Source organism: Leucoraja erinacea, chromosome 8 (assembly GCF_028641065.1).
Source record: "Leucoraja erinacea ecotype New England chromosome 8, Leri_hhj_1, whole genome shotgun sequence".
Lineage (NCBI taxonomy): Eukaryota > Metazoa > Chordata > Chondrichthyes > Rajiformes > Rajidae > Leucoraja > Leucoraja erinaceus.
The window spans coordinates 69,149,644-69,170,048 of NC_073384.1; the positions used below are offsets into that span (position 1 = coordinate 69,149,644).

The following is a 20,405-nucleotide window of genomic DNA, read 5'->3' on the forward strand; positions in this document are numbered from 1 at the left end:
ATCCCCTTTGTCTTGTTTTCACACCATACACTTCCTTATCTCCCTCTTCCCCTGACTCAGTCCGAAGAAGGGTCTTGACCTGAAATGTCACCCATTCCTTCTATCCAGCGAGGCTACCTGTCCCGCTGAGTTACTGCAGCATTTTATGTCTATCTTCAGACCCACATCATGATGGCCAGACTTTCATTTCACTCCCAGCATGGGGACGGAGGCAGAGGAGTCTAAAAACTGTGAATCAAGAATAGTTTCTTCCCAATAACCATCAGGCTCCTGAACACTGCCCAACACTAAACATTTGGGGTTTTTGGCACCAGGATTATGGTTATTAATTAATTAATTTTTATGGGGAGAAAACAAGAGAATGGGGTAAAGAGGGAAAGATAGATCAGCCGTGAGTGAATGGGGGAGTAGACTTGATGGGCTGAATGGTGTCATTTTGCTCCTATCACTTATGAGATGCAAAGAAGCATCCAAAAGGGCCAAATCACTGAAGCATGCGAATGTGTTACAATATTCTGCATTATTTTCACCGTAGCTTGGTAAATTAGACCGATAAGTGATGGCTCAGTGTGCAGATGAGACGGCAAGTCATCAATGAAAGACAAAATTGATTTTTGTAAGGGACAGGGCCAAGATAGCTCTGAGAATTTCTAGCTAGTAGAAAGGAAAAGCATATGACATATACTGATTGTGGGATATGGATTGGGACAGAGCGAGAGAGTGAGAACCTGTGGTCATCAACAGGAAGAAAGTACAGAGACCCATGCCACAATCACATGAATGACAAGGCTGAGACTATCATCTTTGTTAACTATAACTTCTTGACATGGGAAGAAAGTTTATCTGTTGTGCTGATGATAAATCTGTTGTGCTGACAACTAATGTGCAACTGTAGTGATTTGTTACAGACACAAATAAGGTTCTTGATACAACTTAAATTGTATGATTAGGGAGAACTTAAACTTGCACCATTTACGCCATTGTAATCTGTTGTGAATTCAGGCTTTAATTAGGTCACCCATGAATCTTATCAACACCAGCCTTTTAAGTCTTTCTTCATGGCAGTAATTATTCTACAATGCACTTGTCCTTTTTTATTCCTTTTTCTAAAAGCAACTAAAGTAACTTTCTAAAAGCACTGGGTGGCACAGCGGTAGAGCTGCTGCCTCATAGCACCAGAGATCTGGTTTTGAGACGGACTACAGGCGCAGTCTGTGTGGAGTTTGTACGTTCTCAAGAGTTCAAGAGAGTTTATTGTCATGTGTCCCTGATAGGACAATGAAATTCTTGCTTTGCTTCAGCAAAACAGAACATAGTAGGCATTGACTACAAAACACATGAATAAATAAACTGATAAAATGCAAAATAACAGATAATGGGTTATTAATGTTCAGAGTTTTGTCCAATCCAGGTTTAATAGCCTGATGGCTGTGGAGAAGTAGCTATTCCTGAACCTGGTCGTTGCAGTCTTCAGGCTCCTGTACCTTCTACCTGAAGGTAGCAGGGAGATGAGTGTGTGGCCAGGATGGTGTGGGTCTTTGATGATACTGCCAGCCTTTTTGAGGCAGCGACTGCGATAAATCCCCTCGATGGAAGGAAGGTCAAAGCCGATGATGGACTGGGCAGTGTTTACTACTTTTTGTAGTCTCTCCCTCTCCAGGGCGCTCAAGTTGCCGAACCAAGCCACGATGCAACCGGTCAGCATGCTCTCTACTGTGCACCTGTAGAAGTTAGAGAGAGTCATCCTTGACAAACCGACTCTCCGTAATCTTCTCAGGAAGTAGAGGCGCTGATGAGCTTTCTTGATGATTGCATTAGTGTTCTCGGACCAGGAAAGATCTTCAGATGTGCACGCCCAGGAATTTGAAGCTCTTGACCCTTTCAACCATCGACCCATTGATATAAACAGGACTGTGGGTCTCCATCTTACTCCTTCCAAAGTCCACAATCAGTTCCTTGGTTTTGCTGGTGTTGAGGGCCATGTTATTGTGCTGGCACCATATGGACAGTCGCTCAATCTCTCTTCTATACACCGACTCATCCCCATCAGTGATACGTCCCACAACAGTGGTGTCGTCAGCGAACTTGATGATGGAGTTCGCACTATGACCGGCAACGCAGTCATGAGTATAGAGTGAGTACAGCAGGGGGCTGAGCACGCAGCCTTGAGGTGCTCACGTGGTGATAGTTATCGAGGCTGACACATTTCCGCCAATACGAACAGACTGTTGGTCTGTGGATGAGGAAATCGAGGATCCAATTGCAGAGGGATGCGCAGATACCCAGTTCTGCGAGTTTGGTAATCAGCTTGGAGGGGATGATAGTGTTAAATGCCGAGCTGTAATCAATGAATAACAGCCTGACATATGAGTTTTTGTTGTCCAAGTGGTCCAGAGCGGAGTGGAGAGCCAGTGAGATCGCATCCACTGTTGATCTGTTGTGGCGGTAAGCCAACTACAGTGGGACCAGGTTTTTGTCGCGATCCCTGTGATCATGTAGGTTTCCTCTGTCCGGATGCTCCGGTTTCTTCCCACATCCCAAAGATGTGCAAGTTTGTAGTTAATTGGCTTCAGTAAATTGTCTCCAGAGTGTAGCAGAGAACTAGTTAGTGATTGTTTGGCACGGAGTCAGTGGGCCAAAGGGCCTGTGTCCACGCTGTCATTTCTCTAAAACTAAACTTATGGGAATCTTGCACAAATGTACTCAATGATTCAAAAAAGGAACTAAAATCATAACATGTAGATTAGCAATCAGGAAAGGAAAACAAAATGTGTAGCTAGAAGCTTTTTATTTCAATTCAGGATGGCTCGCAAAGGGCTGATAAACAGAACTATCCTTCATGTCCCACAGAAATGAAATTAATAAGTTCGGATTTTTCCAGAGGATGTAAAAAAATGTCAAGAAAGAGCACTTACCATTCAGTTGCATATTTGTCATAAGAGTCAGACTATGCAATACAAGACACCACGTCCGCAGAGATGTATTTGGGTACCATGCCAACACGGTTAAAAGGCTTGATATTGAAGCTGTCATTAAATTCATAAGAGATCTTTTCAGAAATGCTTTCAAAATTTGCACAGAGAAAAGTACAGTACAGGAGACAGCCCTTTGACCACAATATCTATGCAAACATGATGCCCAGATAACCTAATCTCATCTCCCTGCATGCGATCCATATCCCTCCATTCCCTACATATCTATGTGCATATCTAAGTTATCTTAAACACTATCTTATGGGTTACCACAATAACCCCTGGCAGCAAGTTCAAGGCACCCATCACTTTGTGAAATGCAACTACAGTCAATGGTTCAGAAAGGAACTAAAATTATGACTTGCAGACTGGCAATAGTCAGAGTCATCTGCTAACATGCCCCATCTACACTAGATCCACCTGCCCGCGCTTGGCCCATATTCTTCTAAACCTATTCTATCCATGAACACGTGCAAATTGTTTTTTAAATGGTGTGATAGTTTCTACCTCAACTAGCCCCTATGGCAGCTCATTCCATATATCAACCACCCTTTGTGTAAAAAAAAGTTGCCCCTCAGATTCCTATTAAATCCTTTCCCCCTCACAATTACAGAGGTATGCCCTCTAGTTCTTGATTCCCTTACTGTGGGTAAAAGGCGCTGTGCATTTACCTCTCATGGTCTTATACACCTCTGGAACATCCTCTTTTGCTCCAAGGAATAAAGTCTGAGTCTGCTCAACCTCTCCCCATAGCTCAAGCCCTCGGGTTCTGGTAGCATAATTGTAAACATTCCCTGCACCCCTTTCAGCTTAACATCTTTCCTATAACAGGGTGACCATAACTGAACATAATAGTCTAAATGTTGCCTCACCAATGTCATGTAAAACTGCAACACAACTTTCCAACTTCTATACTCAATATTGATGTGTCTCTTTGACCACTGTATCTACCCATGATGCCACTTTCAAGGAACCATGCTCCTGCACTCCTAGATCCCTCTGCTCTACAACACTCCCCAGAGCCCTGTCATTCACTGTGTAGGTCCTGCGCATGTTTTACTTCCCAAAATGCAACAGCTTGTACCCTGTAACAAACTCCATCAACCACTCCTCAACCCACCTGCCCAACCAATCGTGTGGCCATCTTCACTATCTGCAATACCATCCACTTTATTGTCATCTGCAAACTTACTACTCATACCTTCCGCATTCTCATCCATTTCTCCATTCCAAAGAGCAAACTTTCACCATCACCCTCTGTTTCCTTCCATGAAGCTAATTTACTATCCAGTCAGCTATCTCTCCATGGATCCCATGTGATCTAACCTTCCAGAGCAGCCTACCATGTGGAACCTTGTCAAATGGTTCCACACGAACTATATAGACAAGAAGGCTCTGCAGAGAGTAGTGCGTTCGGCCGAACGCACTATGGGAACTTCACTCACCCCCCTGCAGGAACTATACAACAGGAGGTGCAACTCCAGAGCAAACAAAATCATGAGAGACCTCTTCCACCCTGCTACGGTCAGGCAAACGCCTCCGTTGCCATGCAGTGAGAACGGAGAGGTTGAGAAGGAGTTTCTTCCCAGAGGCAATTCGGACTGTAAACGCCTTTCTCACCAGGGACTAACTGTACAGAACGTTTTTCCTTCTATTATTTATTATGTAAAATAATATGTGTGTTATGATTGTGTTTATAATTTGTTTGGTTGTTTTGTTGTTCCGCGAGCATTGCCACTTTCATTTCACTGCACATCTCGTATGTGACAAATAAACTTGACTTGACTCGACTTGAAATGCCTTACTGAAATACAGCACTGCCTCAACCTTTCTGGTCACCTCGTCCAAAGACTCAATTGGATTCAGATTTGTGACACAATCAGGATGGAAAAAGGCCTAGTTTTGGAAGAAGTGGCTCACCTTGATTTAATGGGATTGTTGGCACTCTGCTTGCATTAAATAAAAAAGCATCAGCTCCAGCATCTTCATTCCCAACAGAACAAGCATTCATGCTCAGTGTAAGCCATAACTGCAGTAATGATTCCAACTGAAATAAAATTAAAAACTGCATTAAAAAGGGGGGGGGGGGGGAGGGGGGGGGGGGGGGGGAGGAATTGCAGACTAAAAGCAAGTGAAATAATTTGTATTTTATACCTGAACATGATGAACTTGCAGCATGGAGAACAGCTTGTTGAAGCATGCACTTAGCATTGGAATTGATGGTGGTGGCACAATCAGCTGACTAGATGAATGCACTCCTCTCAACAAGGAGTCATCAGTTCCAGGAGGAGGCTGAGATACTAAAGTAATTAAAAGAATTTAGCAAGGCATTGTTTGTTTGTTTGTTTTCCTGTTAGCATTTCCCCCTAAATCTCAATGCAGGCCGATTTCTCTACAGATGGTAAAAGACAACAGTAAATCCACTTAGTCTCGCATATTAGTGAGCAGATTGGCAATTATTGCATTGAATTTGGACTGCAATTTTACTAATAGCTTGCTACTCCATGGTAAGTCTTTATTTGTCCCAGCATCCTGTACTCAGAACTAAACAAGCCTGATTTCTAGAAGGAATTTTACATTTGAAAGCTTCCAGAGTTAGTGTCATTCATATATCTCATCATTTTACAGAAATGTATTCCACCATAGAGTACTTTACAAAATACAGCAAACTCCTTAATAGTTTACCCAGTTGACAATATGGTGACAAATGTGCATTAATTGTCCTAAAGGTTTTACGAGGGGCTCTCCGCCTGGAGGGGCAAATACCACACAAGTACTTTAACACTGCAGTTGCATTGGGTTTTTTTCCCCCGATGCAAAGCAGCTTCCAATGCAGAGTATTACAAAAGTATTATGATGGAATAAGAGTCTGTTTCTCACTTGACACCATGCATGTCAGAACAAAACGTACAATAATGAGCAACATGAATCTAGGCTCCTCACCTCCATAATCACACCAGAGAGCTTAACCACTAGACAACAACATTTAGTGCCCACCATATGGCCACTCGACTCTCTGCATGAATCTGACCCCCAAATTAGTCACTATTGGTGTTTATGTCAGGGTCATAACTAGAATGCGAGGATATAAAATGCAAGCATTTAGGCTGATCCAAGTGCTTTCAGGAAACCCTTCTTCACATAAAAGGGTAGTGGGAATCATTTCTCTCCTGCAAATCCTAGGTGAATTGAGAATTTCAAAGATTAGATTGCCAGATTCATGTTTAATAAATATAGGCAAACAGGAGCAGAGTAAGGAACAATGCAGGTAAAATAAAATGCATATAGCACAGCCGCTAAATAATGGATCGGGCCAACTTTTCTTCAATTCCTATTATTTATAACACTTTGCTCTAGTAGTTAGTAAATCATCTGACTACCTGTGGGTGATGTGTTAGTAAGAGCCTGAAGAATGGAATCAGCTTCCAGTGTAGCCATCATCTTCAACATAAGCTCAGCTTGCTGCTCCAGACCAACCTCCAGGCGTGCATCGAGTGCTGCATTGAAAACCACAACACACCCATGTTACCCATTTGTAGCTATTAGCTTGCCGGATCAAAATGCAAGAGAAATGATGCATAAAACATACAAACCTTGTGATACGGAGACAGATATACTTTGAGATCCATTCTTCTCACTAGCAGGTGGTGGTTTTGGCATCTGAATTCCAACGCCACCAATATAAGGATTGTAATTGTAAGTGCCATAGTCCGTACCCCAATAATCATACCAAGTACTGCTAATAGGCTTCAGTGAACAAAAAAAAATGTTGAATAATAACACTAAGCTGTTTAATGACCATTCTATTACTGCACACATTTTGTGTAATAATAGCATTGTTCAAATTGACAGAAAGTTTAAATTTAAAGTATTAAATGTAATGATAAAGGAATCTAACATACGATGGCTAAAATAAAGCAATCCCATACTGTCCTGACAAAGCCCAACTTAAATCACCCAATATCAACTTTGCCTGTTCATTAAATTATTTGCATAACTAAAATTATGTTGCCTTGGGGTCCTCAAATACAAGTGGTGTACATTTATTAAATATAATAAATATATTTTCAAATAAAAAACAAATCCAATCTTAAAATGGATTTTTTTTAAAGAATGAATGCTTTTGTGAGGATAAATGGTCTGGATTGACAAACCTCTGAATTGATCAAATCTAGATTCATGACATGGTCAATTAACTTCTCTTTTCACACATTGCAGATTTAACATAAATATGTACCCTCGTTTAATCCTTTCGACCTGATATTGAGAATTTACAAGAAAAGTGGTGGGGAGGACATATTTCAGAAGGACGTGTACGGTTATAAAATGTAATATTGCCCGAAGCAACATAATGATAGGCCATTCCACCAATAATAACTAATCATTAGTTTTGCATGCAAAGATGTAATGTAATTGTGGGTACTATACCTTGAATACTTTGGCAGCAAGGGGATCTTCATCAAAGTCAACATCTAGGGGACCAATATCAACATCCATCAGGTCTTGTAGCATGTCAAAGTCTTTGTCTTTATCTTTTTCCAAAGATGATGCAGACGGAGCACCTTTGGATGATGAAAACAGCTTTAACATTGCCAAGTATGTAACTAATGTATGGAAATGGACCACATACACTCACCAGGCAATTTTAAGGCTGTGTTTTTCTCTTAAATTTATGAAAGCTTACAGTACTACTTGTTTTGTAAAAATAATAAAAAGGACAATATGGCATACAAGAGGCCGTAAATCACTCACCTGTAATATCTGGGGTTAAAGGTTCATCTATAGATTCCACAAGTGGAATGACAGATGATTGTGGCAGGGGATCATCAGAATCAGTAACGGATACACCTACATCTTCACCCACTGCTCCTTCTTCCATACAGTCCACCACAACTGGTGACAACAGTTCACCTGTTCAAAGTTTAAGTTAGTTTGTAGAACGTTACAACAGTTACACAAAAATCATTAAATATCTACTATTTATACACAAGCTGCACAAAAATCACAAAAGCTGTAAAATACTAATTTGAGGAACAGGAAATAAATCATGGCAGAAATTTTGAAAAAGCAATTCACAACAGGTTGATTGACTACAAATGATTAATATATTGATTGATCTGGTGCATTCTTCCAATAAAGTGCATTTACAATAGCACGTGGTCACATTTGAAATCACAATCTTTAAAGTAAATCACGAACATGTTCATTTACAAAAAAGGCAGCTATTTGGGAGACTCAGTGACGCAGGAGCACCGGATTCAGGGATCCTGTGGCTTTGCACATTCCACCTGTCACATGGGTTTCAGTTTCCTCCTACATCTCAAACATATACTGGTACATTAATGGCTACTGTCAATTATCCTTATTACAACAAGGCAAAATAATTAAAGGGGCATTAATGAACCGACAATAACCAGACAGGATGAAAGGAAGAGCATTTTGATTATGTACACTTAGTCCCACATCCAGTACTATAACAAAGCCAATACATTTCCCTTCAATTCTGCATTCACTTGTCTTTTTATTAGGGACTTGATGAGGGAACTGAGGAGAGAAAAGAAGGAATAGATGCCCAGAGAAGGTGAATCGAGGACCAGAGGACATAGGTTTAAGGTGAAGGGGAAAAGATTTAATAGGAATTTGAGGGGTAATCTTTTCACACAAAGGGTGGTGGGTGTATGGCACAAGCTGCCAGAGGAGGTAGTTGAGGCAGGGACTCTCTCAACATTTAACAAACAGTTAGACGGGTACATAGATCGGACAGGTTTGGAGGGATATGGACCAAACGCAAGCAGGTGAGACTCGTGCAGCTGGGACATGTTGGTAAGTTGGGCCGAAGGTCCTGTTTCCATGATGTATCACTCTCTGATTCGATAGTGATAGTCATAGAGGAAGAATGGAAAGATAAATAAAAGAGGGAAATATGGAGGAAAAGAAACACAATCATAAGCAAGGAGCAAAGTCTTTTTTGTAAAAGGAAATTAAAAGGAAGTGTATTAATGAGAAGACAAATCTTTTTCCAGCTAATAAATATAGAGAAAGAAAATCTGAAGAGTTTTGATAAGGACATATTAAACACTGCTAACTTGCTGTAGGGAAACAAAACAAGTGTTTTGTGCGAGAGAATAAAATGAGTTCACACTCATCCACAGCAGACAAAATTGGACTTTTATGCTATGTTTGAACACTTATCGGAAAAATGTAATCATTTTTGAGGAAGAAACAGGATTAATATTTTTTGTTCTTGTTTCGTACCTGCCAAAATATCTTGAATCATGCAGGTCAAGGAATATTGTGCCCATGCTCCACCCCAGGAGATATCTCCCCTGTTGAAGTCTGTTCCTACCAGCAGAAGCAGAAGTCTTTCAAGTTGCTGGTCATTAACTATTTCGCAAAGATGAATTGTCGGCCTTGTCGCATTTGCAATACGTGCCAGAACCTGCCAAAAGAGTTCACAGGTTGATGTGTTTCTATTTTTAATCATCATTGCAGAGCTGAGTTAGTTAAGTTATAGACTAGCAAATACATTATCTTACTTACATTTTCCATGGCCAACATTTAATCAAGGAAATGAAATAAAAAAAATTAAATTGCAGAGTTTTCAAGAAGAGTATAATTGCAATCAATTTCTTCATATGTCCTATTTTCACCTGTTGGGGTCTCTAAATACCATCTCAAAATGAGGAGCAAATATTTCTACAAAACTGAGAAAATACTACACCAAAAAAGGACAGCAGACATTAAATACATATTTCAGCAAATAGGATTACTATCAGCAGTAGTTCGATTGTTACTGTTGATAAAATGTTGTTAAAAAACATATGATAAAAGACAGCATAAGGAATTTGGTCACAGACTGGCTAATCTTACTGAATGACAGAAGGCATTCTGTCCTAAATGACTTAAAGCAATTTTTAGCCCCTCTCAAACAGCATATCATAACAATATTTTTTTTTAAACTCTCATGAAAACCAAAGTTTCATAAAAGAATGACCATAATACCTAACAGGACAGTTGAACGATAGATAACCCAAAATAAAAATACTGAAGTTTGAAAGTGAACATTTGAGTACAAGAGTTAGGATGTCAGATAATTGTTAAACAAAATATGGATTCAACTGTACTTGGAGCATTCTGTGCCAGTGTGGTCACCACACCACAGGAAAGTAGTGATTAAGATAGAGAGGGTAGAGAAAAGATTCACACAGAAGCTGCTTATATTGGAGGGCTTGAGTTATCAGGAAACACTGGATCGGCTGGGTCTGTATTTCCTGGAGGGAAGGAAGTCAAGCGGTGACATGATAGAGGTATATAACACTAGATGGATATCTAGGTATATAACACTAGAGGGCATGGATTCTGGGTGAGAGGAAAGAGGTTTTAAGGGGTTGACGAGTATTTTTTTTTCATGCAAAGAGAAGGTAGTGCCTGGAATGTACTGCAAGGTGGCGATGTTGGAGGCAGGAACAGTAATAATATTTAAAAGGTATCTGGACAGGTATTTAAATAAATAGGACCAAAAGGGATAGAGCTAAATGCAGGCGTGGGATTAGCATAGGTCAGCATGATGGTTGGCGTAGATATGTTGGGCCAAAGGGTCGTACCTCCACAATAACTATTATGTATAAACTGCTAATATATAGCATTAACATGCCATCCATCGAATTCCTGCATTGAGTATGTTACAGTGGTCATACGGGATTGCAATATGCAGGTAGACTTGGAAAACCAGGTTGCCACTGGATTCAAATAAGACATTTGTAGAGTGTAGAGTGCCTACCAGGTGGCTTCTTTGAGTAGCTTGTAGTGGGGCCTACCAGGGAAAAGGCAATTCTGGATGTGTGTGTGCGCGTGCGTGCGTGTCACACACTAACCACCACACACACACACACACACACTAACTACCCCCCCCCCCCCACACACACACACTAACCACCCGCCCCTTGATATTATATTAATATTATTAATTGGTGAGAGGGGCAAGAGAGGGGCGAGAGAGAGAGAGAGAGGCAGAGAGAGAGGGGGGCAGGGGGGGAGTTGGAGGAGGGGAAGTACAATCGGTGAAAAAACAGGAAGTAAAATACAAGGAAAAACAAGGTAAGGAAATTGTTTAAAAAAGCACGGAAATCACGGAGAAAATCGCAGTCTGTGAAATTAAATGTTAAACGTTTAATGTTAAAGCTGGAAGTCTTTTAAGCAACGTTAACGTATTAAAATTTTCAAAGTTAAAGGAAAAATTTAGGTTCAATCGGACTCTTATCTTTATGATGTGGAAGCAGCGTTCATAAAGTGAGAAGGACCGCTGTGAATTTTCTGGAAAGATGAGCGGGGGAGCTCGTGGGACCTTGAGCACAGGGTCCAACTTGCTTGTCTTTTGAATAACCGGGGGGGGGGGGGGGAGAGGGGTTGGAGGGTGACGTCATTCGCAGCGCGTGGAATACAGCGCGGAGCAGAGCCATCTTGTTTATTTTGAAAGATATTCCGATTTGTGAACATTTTCATAAATAACTCGAGAAATAAAGCATGAATTTTTCAGATAAGCCGATTTTGGACTCCACGGGATAAAACTCTACAGGAATATGTAAAGCTTTTGCCGTTAGGGCGTCGTTTTGTTGAGCAGGTGTGATTATACACACACCCACCCACACACATCAAAGATCAGTTGTATAATTAGAGATATAATATTACTAAAACTCTCATCTTGTTTGTTTGTTTGTTTGTTTGTTTGCAGGTTTGTCTTGTTCCTCTATTTGCGCCAAAACATTACACAATAGCGACAGCCCTCGCCTCAAGCCCTCCCGTGGCTCCAGGACGCTCGCCGCCCGAGTGAGGAGCTGGCTTAAGTTGACTGGAAAGGGATCCTAGCAGGAATGACAGTAGAACAGCAATGGCAGGAGTTTAGAAACATAGAAAATAGGTGCAGCAGTAGGCCATTCGGCCCTTCGAGCCTGCACCGCCATTCAATATGATCATGGCTGATCATCCAACTCAGTATCCTGTACCTGCCTTCCCTCCATACCCCCTGATCCCTTTAGCCACAAGGGCCACATCTAACTCCCTCTTAAATATAGCCAATGAACATTCTGTGGCAGAGAATTCCAGAGATTTACCACTCTCCGTGTAAAAAATGTATTTCTCATCTCAGTCCTAAAATATTTCCCCTTTATCCTTAAACTGTGCCCCCTTGTTCTGGACTTCCCCAACATCGGGAATAATCTTCCTGCATCTAGCCTGTCCAACCCCTTAAGAATTTTGTAAGTTTCCATAAGATCCCCCCTCAATCTTCTAAATTCTAGCGAGTACAAGCCGAGTCTATCCTATCTTTCTTCATATGAAAATCCTGCCATCCCAGGAATCAGTCTGGTGAACCTCTGTACTCCCTCTATGGCAAGAATGTCTTTCCTCAGATTAGGAGACCAAAACTGTACACAATACTCCAGGTGTGGTCTCGCCAAGACCCTGTACAATTGCAGTAGAACCTCCCTGCTCTTATACTCAAATCCTTTTGCTATGAATGCTAACATTCCATTCGCTTTCTTTACTGCCTGCTTCACCTGCATGCCTACTTTCAATGACTGGTGTACCCCGACACCCAGGTCTCATTGCATCTCCCCTTTTCCTAATTGGCCACCATTCAGATAATAGTCTACTTTCATGTTTTTGCCACTCACATTTATCCACATTATACTGCATTTGCCGTGCATTTGCCCACTCACCCAACCTATCCAAGTCACCTTGCAGCCTCCTAGCATCCTCCTCACAGCTAACACTGCCCCCCAGCTTCGTCTCATCCGCAAACTTGGAGATGTTGCATTTAATTCCCTCGTCCAAATCATGAATATATATTGTAAATAGCTGGGGTCCCAGCACTGAGCCTTGCGGTTCCCCACTAGTCACTGCCTGCCATTGTAAAAAGGACCCGTTTACTCCTACTCTTTGCTTGCTGTCTGCCAGCCAGTTCTCTATCCACATCAATACTGAACCCCCAATACCGTGTGCTTTAAGTTTGCATACTAATCTCTCATGTGGGACCTTGTCGAAAGCCTTCTGAAAGTCCAGATACAACACATCCACTGGTTCTCCCCTATCCACTCTACTAGTTACATCCTCGAAAAATTCTATAAGATTCGTCAGACATGATTTACTTTTCATAAATCCATACTGACTTTGTCCAATGAATTCACCACTTTCCAAATGTGCTGCTACCCCATCTTTAATAACTGACTCTAGCATTTTCCCCACTACCGACGTTAGACTAACTGGTCTGTAATTTCCCGTCTGTAATTCTCTCTCCCTACCTTTTTCAAAAAGTGGGGTTACATTAGCTACCCTCCAATCCTCAGAAACTACTCCAGAATCTAGAGAGTTTTGAACAATTATCACTAATGCATCCACTATTTCTGGAGCTACTTCCTCAAGTACTCTGGGATGCAAATTATCTGGCCCTGGGGATTTATCGGCCTTCAATCCATTCAATTTACCTAACACCACTTCCCGGCTAACCTGGATTTCACTGGTCCTCCATCTTATTTGATCCCCGGTCCCCTGCTATTTTCGGCAGATTAGTTATGTCTCCCTTAGTGAAGACAGAACCAAAGTAGTTATTCAATTGCTCTGCCATTTCCTTGTTCCCCATGATCAATTCGCTTGTTTCTGACTGCAAGGGACCTACATTTGTTTTAACTAATCTTTTTCTCTTCACATATCTATAAAGACTTTTGCAGTCAGTTTTTATGTTCCCCGCCAGTTTTCTTTCATAATCTATTTTCCCTTTCCTAATTAAGCCCTTTGTCCTCCTCTGCTGGACTCATGGGTCCCCTGGAAGGCTGCTTTTTCTGGCTAATTTGTATGCTTCATCTTTTGTTTTGATACTATCCCTGATTTCCCTTGTTATCCACGGATGCACCTGATTTATTATTTTGCCAAACTGGTATGAACAATTGTTGTAGTTCATCCATGCAGTCTTTAAATGCCTTCCATTTCATATCCACCGTCAACCCTTTAAGAATCAATTGCCAGTCAATCTTAGCCAATTCACGTCTCATACTCTCAAAGTTACCTTTCTTTAAGTTCAGGACCCTTGTTTCTGAATTAATAATGTCACTCTCCATCCTAATGAAGAACTCAACCATATTATGGTCACTCTTGCCCAAGGGGCCACACACAACAAGACTGCTAACTAACCCTTCCTCATTACTCAATACCCAATCTAGAATAGCCTGCTCTCCCGTTGGTTCCTCTACATGTTGGTTTAGAAAACTATCCCGCATACATTCCAAGAAATCCTCTTCCTCAGCACCCCTGCCAATTTGATTCACCCAATCTATATGTAGATTGAAGTCACCCATTATAACTGTTTCGCCTTTGTTGCATGCATTTCTAATTTCCTGTTTGATGCCATCCCCAATTCCACTACTACTGTTAGGCGGCCTGTACACAACTCCCACAAGCATTTTCTGCCCCTTAGTGTTTCGCAGCTCTACCCATATCGATTCCACATCCTCCAAGCTAATGTCCTTCCTTTCTATTGCGTTAATCTCCTCTCTAACCAGCAACGCTATCCCACCTCCTTTTCCTTTCTGTCTATCCCTCCTGAATATTGAATATCCCTGGATGTTCAGCTCCCAGCCTTGGTCACCCTGGAGCCATGTCTCCGTGATCCCAACTATATCATATTCATTAATAACTATCTGCACATTCAACTCATCCACCTTATTACGAATGCTTCTTGCATTGAGACACAAAGCCTTCAGGCTTGTTTTTACAACGCTCTTATCCCTTATACAATTATGTTGAAAAGTGGCCCTTTTTGATTTTTGCCCTGGATTTGTCTTCCTGCCACTTTTACTTTTCACCTTGCAACCTATTGCTTCTACCCTCATGTTACACCCCTGTCTCTCTGCTCATGCACACATCCCCCTGCCACATTAGTTTAAATCCTCCCCGACAGCACTAGCAAACACTCCCCCAAGGACATTGGTTCCATTCCAGTCCAGGTGCAAACCGTCCTGTTTGTACTGGTCCCACCTCCCCAGAACTGGTTCCAATGCCCTAGAAATTTACATCCCTCCTCCTTGCATCATTTTTCAAGCCACGTATTTATCTGCAATATCCTCCTATTTCTACTCTGACTAGACATGGGGTTCTCAACCGGGGGGGAATTCGCCCCAGGGGGGGATTTCAGGTTTTCAGGGGGGGGGGAATTGGGACCACAGATTAGCAAACTCAAACTGTTGGAATGTTGATCTTTTTATTTAAGGCAGACAATCTTGGAAAGGAGAGGGGGAGTGACATTCTGACATATGGTGAAAGGGGTGCATGGGGAAAACAAGGTTGAGAACCACTGGACTAGACCGTGGCACTGGTAGTAATCCAGAGATTATTACCTTTGAGGTCCTACTTTTAAGTTTATCTCCTAGCTCCCTCCATTCACAGCAAACAGCAAATTTTGCTCATATGACTTAATTAACAATGTTATTTGATGTATTTCGCCTTCTGATCTCCAAAAACTACTCATACTGATGTTATACAAAGTTTCAATCCTGCAATTTGAATTGTCACAAAATGTGTTTGCTGTTTTGTCTGTTAAATAGCGCAAACAAACTCAGATGGTACATTAAATTTGTATGATTAAGCGATTGGGAATTTTTGTACAATTTTCTGTTTATCTATATTGATCCATACAGACATCACTTCCCTTATTCCATGCATGCCCAAGTCAGAGATTTGCACGTGTACAGAACCAGAAAACTTAAAGAGCAACAACGGTAATAAAAGTAATATTTGTGGCATATTAGTGGCAAGGCAGTTAGTCTCCAAACATTACTTTTTTAAAACCCCTCATGATTACCCCTAAACTTCACTTCCCTTATTCTGAAGTCATGTCCTCTTCAGAGAATTTGCCCTATGTCAAAGGACAGAAAAGCTTGTCCACAACAACTCTGTCTATCCCTTCATCATTTTAAAGACCGGACTCTATCAGAGTCCCCCCTTTCCTTCTGCGCTCCAGAGAATAAAGACCTAAAAGTAATATTCAACCTATCTCTGTAACTTAGTTGTTGAAAAACAGGCAACATTCTAGTAAATCTCTCTGACACTCTCTCTAGAGTTTTATTGACATAACACAATAAAAGTTGGGAACGGACCAAAAGGAGGCTGGAGAAATTACTCCATGACGTGGATCTCACCAATGCCTTGTAGCAATTTAACATTACATCCCAGCTTCTATACTCATATCCCAGCTTCTATACTCAACATTCCCATCTTCTATTGAGAGATACCGCGTGGAAACAGGCCCTTCAGCCCACCGAGTCCTCCCTGACTACCCGTTCAAAGCAGTGGCGTTTTCCCACTTGCGAATCCATTCCCTACGCACTCAGGCAATTTAGAAGCAAATTAACCTACAGGACCCGTGAATCTTCGGAAATGGGAAGAAATCGGAGCACCCACAGGAAACCTATAGTCAAACTCCTCACAGATCATACCAGGTCAGGATCGAACCCGGCTCTCTGGTGCTGTGAGGCAGCAGCAGCTCTATCAGATGTACCACTGCGCCGCACTGCTTTTCTTGGCAAGATGAAAACAATATTAAATGCGAGGGTGTGTAGAGGTATTGCCAAAACAATTTATGATATTTAAGAGATAATTAAACACAGGGGTTGCCAAAGGTAAATAAAAGGAAAACTATTAAATATTTTGGATTAAAGGGACTTAACTCCAGAGACATTACAAACCCAGTCTGACGAAGGGTCTCAACCTGAAACGTCACCTATTCCTCTTCTCCAGAGATGCTGACTGACTCGCTGAGTTATTCCAGCTTTTGGTGTCTTTCTTTGGTGTAAACCAGCATCTGCAGTTCCTTCCTACACAAAGCCAACTTTAATATCCCTCCCTCCATTTTTATATTTCATTGTCACCCTTTAGTCTCCTTTCCATCTCTTAAGTTTTGTCCACCTCACCTGCATCCACCGTCAGCCTTGGTACCAACCTCATCCCTCTTGACTAGCTCACTCCCACCATCGACAATGTGTCAAGAAGGGTTCGACCCAACAGGTCATTCATCCATGTCCTACAGGGATGGTGCCAAATCTGCTGAGTTACTCCAGGACTTTTGTTCTTCACAAGATTCTAGCCTTTTGCCTTCTCCTTAATCTCCCTCCTGCTGTACAACGCTTCAAGATCACACACAGCTCCAATCCTGCTCTAAATCATCCACATGTAACACCTTGGCATTAGCACTGTGCCTGCCTTCAGCTTCCAAGGTCCTTAATTACAACATACCTACATTTCTCTACTTTTGGTTATCTGTTCTGACAGCTCTTCCTGGGCTGGTAACAAATGTAGTGAAAATTTACATCTGTTTATAGTTAGAAAATTCTTAATTTTCTCATCTGTTTTAGCTTCAGTTTTGCACTGTTTCTCCAAATAATGAAAGCACTAACCCCATCCCCATCTTTCTTGTGTTTGTTTGATTTTTGTCCCCCTTTACCACACCCTCCCTCAGGGCCCACATCACATCTCAACTCTTTTCCTGTTCCCACCACCCATTCAATTCACCCTCCAGCTTTTCACCCTCTCCCCAATTAGGGTCTGATTCCATCTGCCTTTCACCTCACTCCTAATGGATCACATTATCAACTTCCTTACTCCATCCCTCCCCCATCCTATTTCTCCGACCAGTCTGACTGTTCTCCTGATTAAATTTAATCTGTGTATGCCTCGTAGAAACCTCCCCGATAACAATAATTTATTCTCCATTTTCCTTGTGCTTCATCCCTTTTGTTCTCTCGTTTTCACACCTTTCCCTTCCATATCTCTGTCTCCCTCTCCCCTGACTCTCAGTCTGAAGAGTCAACCCGAAGAGTCACCCATTTCTTCTCTCTAGAGATGCTGCCTCTGTCCCATTGAGTTACTCCAGCATTTTGTGTCTACCTTCGGTGTAAACCGGCATCTGCAGTTCTCTCTTGCACCTTCCTCACGAAGCAGATTCTGGCTCAAAGGAGTTGTCTCCACCTTCATCCTCTCCTCCCCTGACTCTATCTGCCTCTGTTTTTCTTTTGTTTTTTCATCCACCATTTCTTAACTCCACTCCTCCCCTATCTGGCTCCATCAGCCAGTCACCCTTCACTCTTCCTCAGTCCAGCAATCAACCACTGACCCATCTCACCACTGCTCTTCATACATGGGTAGAAATCCTGGGGGGGGGGGGGGGGGCATTTTGAAATTTGGTGAAAAAACCTATTAAAATCTCCGCAATGGAGGTGTCATTGTTAAGGGTTTGTTAAATGTCTCTATTAACACCGTATTGACACCTTATGTGTCACCAATTGTGTTTTGACCTTCCAAAGCTCTCTGATGTGGGTACGATTACCATTTGAACTAATTAGATGGGAAAGATTTAAACGGGTATCGGATTTAAATGGGTCAGGTCATTAAGGAATCCGGTCTAACGGGTTTACTGGCTGGCTTGCAGGCAAGTCCCTCACTCACGTTATTTAGTATTTTTTCCCATCTCTCTCTCTCTCTCTTCCAAGGTTGGTTCTTCTGTTTGACTTTATTTGCTTCAGTTTTATTTGTTTATGTGTTATTTATCACATTGTAGCTTTTGAAAGATTCAAGCGGGTACCAGACGCTTTCTAAGGGCTGAATCGGCCCGTTCGCGGGGCCTTTCATCGCCCGGAGCGGCTTAAAATCAAACTGCTGCATCGAGGCGATCGAGGCTCCCGATGTTGAAGCCCCCGTCGGCCGATTTTAAGCTGCAGTGGGCGATGAAAGGTCCCGCGAACGGGCCGATTCAAGCCCCACAATCCGGGGCAGACGAAGCTGCTGTTGCTGGAGTTCGGAGTCGGTCACCACCCGATGTTACCGTCACAGGGCCCACGGCCGAAGGGGGTTGGGGGGGGTGCATGCGTGTGCATGTGCGTGTGCCAAAAAACTGGGCCCCCCATCTTTTGATAGTGATTTCCGCTCCTGTCTTCATACTAACTGACATGCCCTTTGCTCTCCTTTCTCAAAGATGCTGCTCAACCCACCATATTAGGATTTCCCCATGATCTCTGCACAAACCCCCAACTTGCTGGCTGAACTTCAATGACTGTTTAACATTTTCGCATGAGCAGGCTAAAAGGAGTAGAGCCATAGATAGAGTGGATGTGGAAATAATGTGACTGTGTCTATAGGCTCAAAATTAAAGGGTGCTCTTTTAGAAAGGAGGTGAGGAGGAATTTATTCGGTCAGAGTGTAGTTAACCTGTGGAACACATTGCCACAGAGGGCTGTGGAGGCAGTCATTGGATATTTGTAAGGCAGAGATAGACAAATTCTTGATTAGAACGGGTGTCAAGAGTTATGGGGAGAAGGCAGGAAAATGGGGGGTGGAAGATTGCAACCTTCACGTGGTCCGCCCTGTTTCAACTAATGCAATCAACTCGACGTGCACAAACGGAAGATCAAATAGAACAAGTTATCCAACAACTTTTGGCTGTGCACGCCACACGAAAGAAGAAGAAGGCAGGAAAATGGGATTAAGAGGCATAGATCAGCCATGTTTGAATGGTCGAGTTGACTTGATGGGCTGAATGGCCTAATTCTGCTCCAATAACTTGAGAGTCCAAAATTGCTGCAGATTTCCACTACGAAATCTGACAGTGATCCTGCATCAGTTTGGACCATGGTTTAGAAATAGGTCGCATGTTCCTTGGCATGGAGGCGGATGGCGACAAAGGATCAATAATGAATGAGAATACCCCAACTGTCAATATTTACAAAGATAAATTGCTTCCATCTTTTCCATTGCTTGTATTTCTGGTTGTTAACAGAAATCTTTCAATTTTAATTCTTTCAATGATTTTTATCAAAACAGTTTCTGAGTAAATAGCAGGTGCTAGACTAAGTGGGACCCGTTGGGTCCCTGCATCACACGGGAGGGCTGGTCACCAACGCAATATTCCACCTCTCCACCAATTCCAATATTGCTCACCAGTGGGGGGGGGGCTTTCTGTTGCGCTAGTATGAGTGTTGCGGGCCGAAGGTATTGGTTAACCAAGTTGACTGCAGCCACCCGACAACCAAAATTCATTTTGTGAGCACAAACTTTTTAAAAGGCGAGGTAAACAATTTGGCTGCAGCCACCCAACAACCAAAATTCATTTTGTGAACACAAAATAAAAAAAAAGGCGAGGCAAACAATTGTGCAGCAGCCACTTTACAGCCGCATCGAGGGGACTCACCGTGGAGTAGACGTGCGTTCAGTGTTATTCACAGCTCAGAGAGCCGTGACCCTCTCGCTTCCTGGGTCTGGCAGAGACTGAGCAAGCGACTACACTTCTGGGTTTTATAGTCCGTCCCTCCTGCTGCCTGCGGGGCAGCAGAGAGAATGGGGACATTTTTTTAAACATTAATACCTATCTGATTTTCATCAATGGGAAAAATCCTC

At 42.2% G+C, this 20,405-nt stretch overlaps 1 protein-coding gene across 1 annotated transcript in view; it reads right to left on the reverse strand.

Annotated features, from left to right (window-relative positions):
- birc6 (baculoviral IAP repeat containing 6) overlaps positions 1 to 20,405 on the reverse strand; it is a 348,945-nt gene that overhangs the window by 192,609 nt on the left and 135,931 nt on the right. Inside the window, 8 exon segments of the mRNA XM_055639933.1 lie at positions 2,916 to 3,026; positions 4,893 to 5,019; positions 5,127 to 5,272; positions 6,353 to 6,469; positions 6,566 to 6,719; positions 7,401 to 7,534; positions 7,725 to 7,883; positions 9,228 to 9,411. Of these exon segments, the coding sequence (XP_055495908.1) occupies positions 2,916 to 3,026; positions 4,893 to 5,019; positions 5,127 to 5,272; positions 6,353 to 6,469; positions 6,566 to 6,719; positions 7,401 to 7,534; positions 7,725 to 7,883; positions 9,228 to 9,411 (1,132 nt within the window).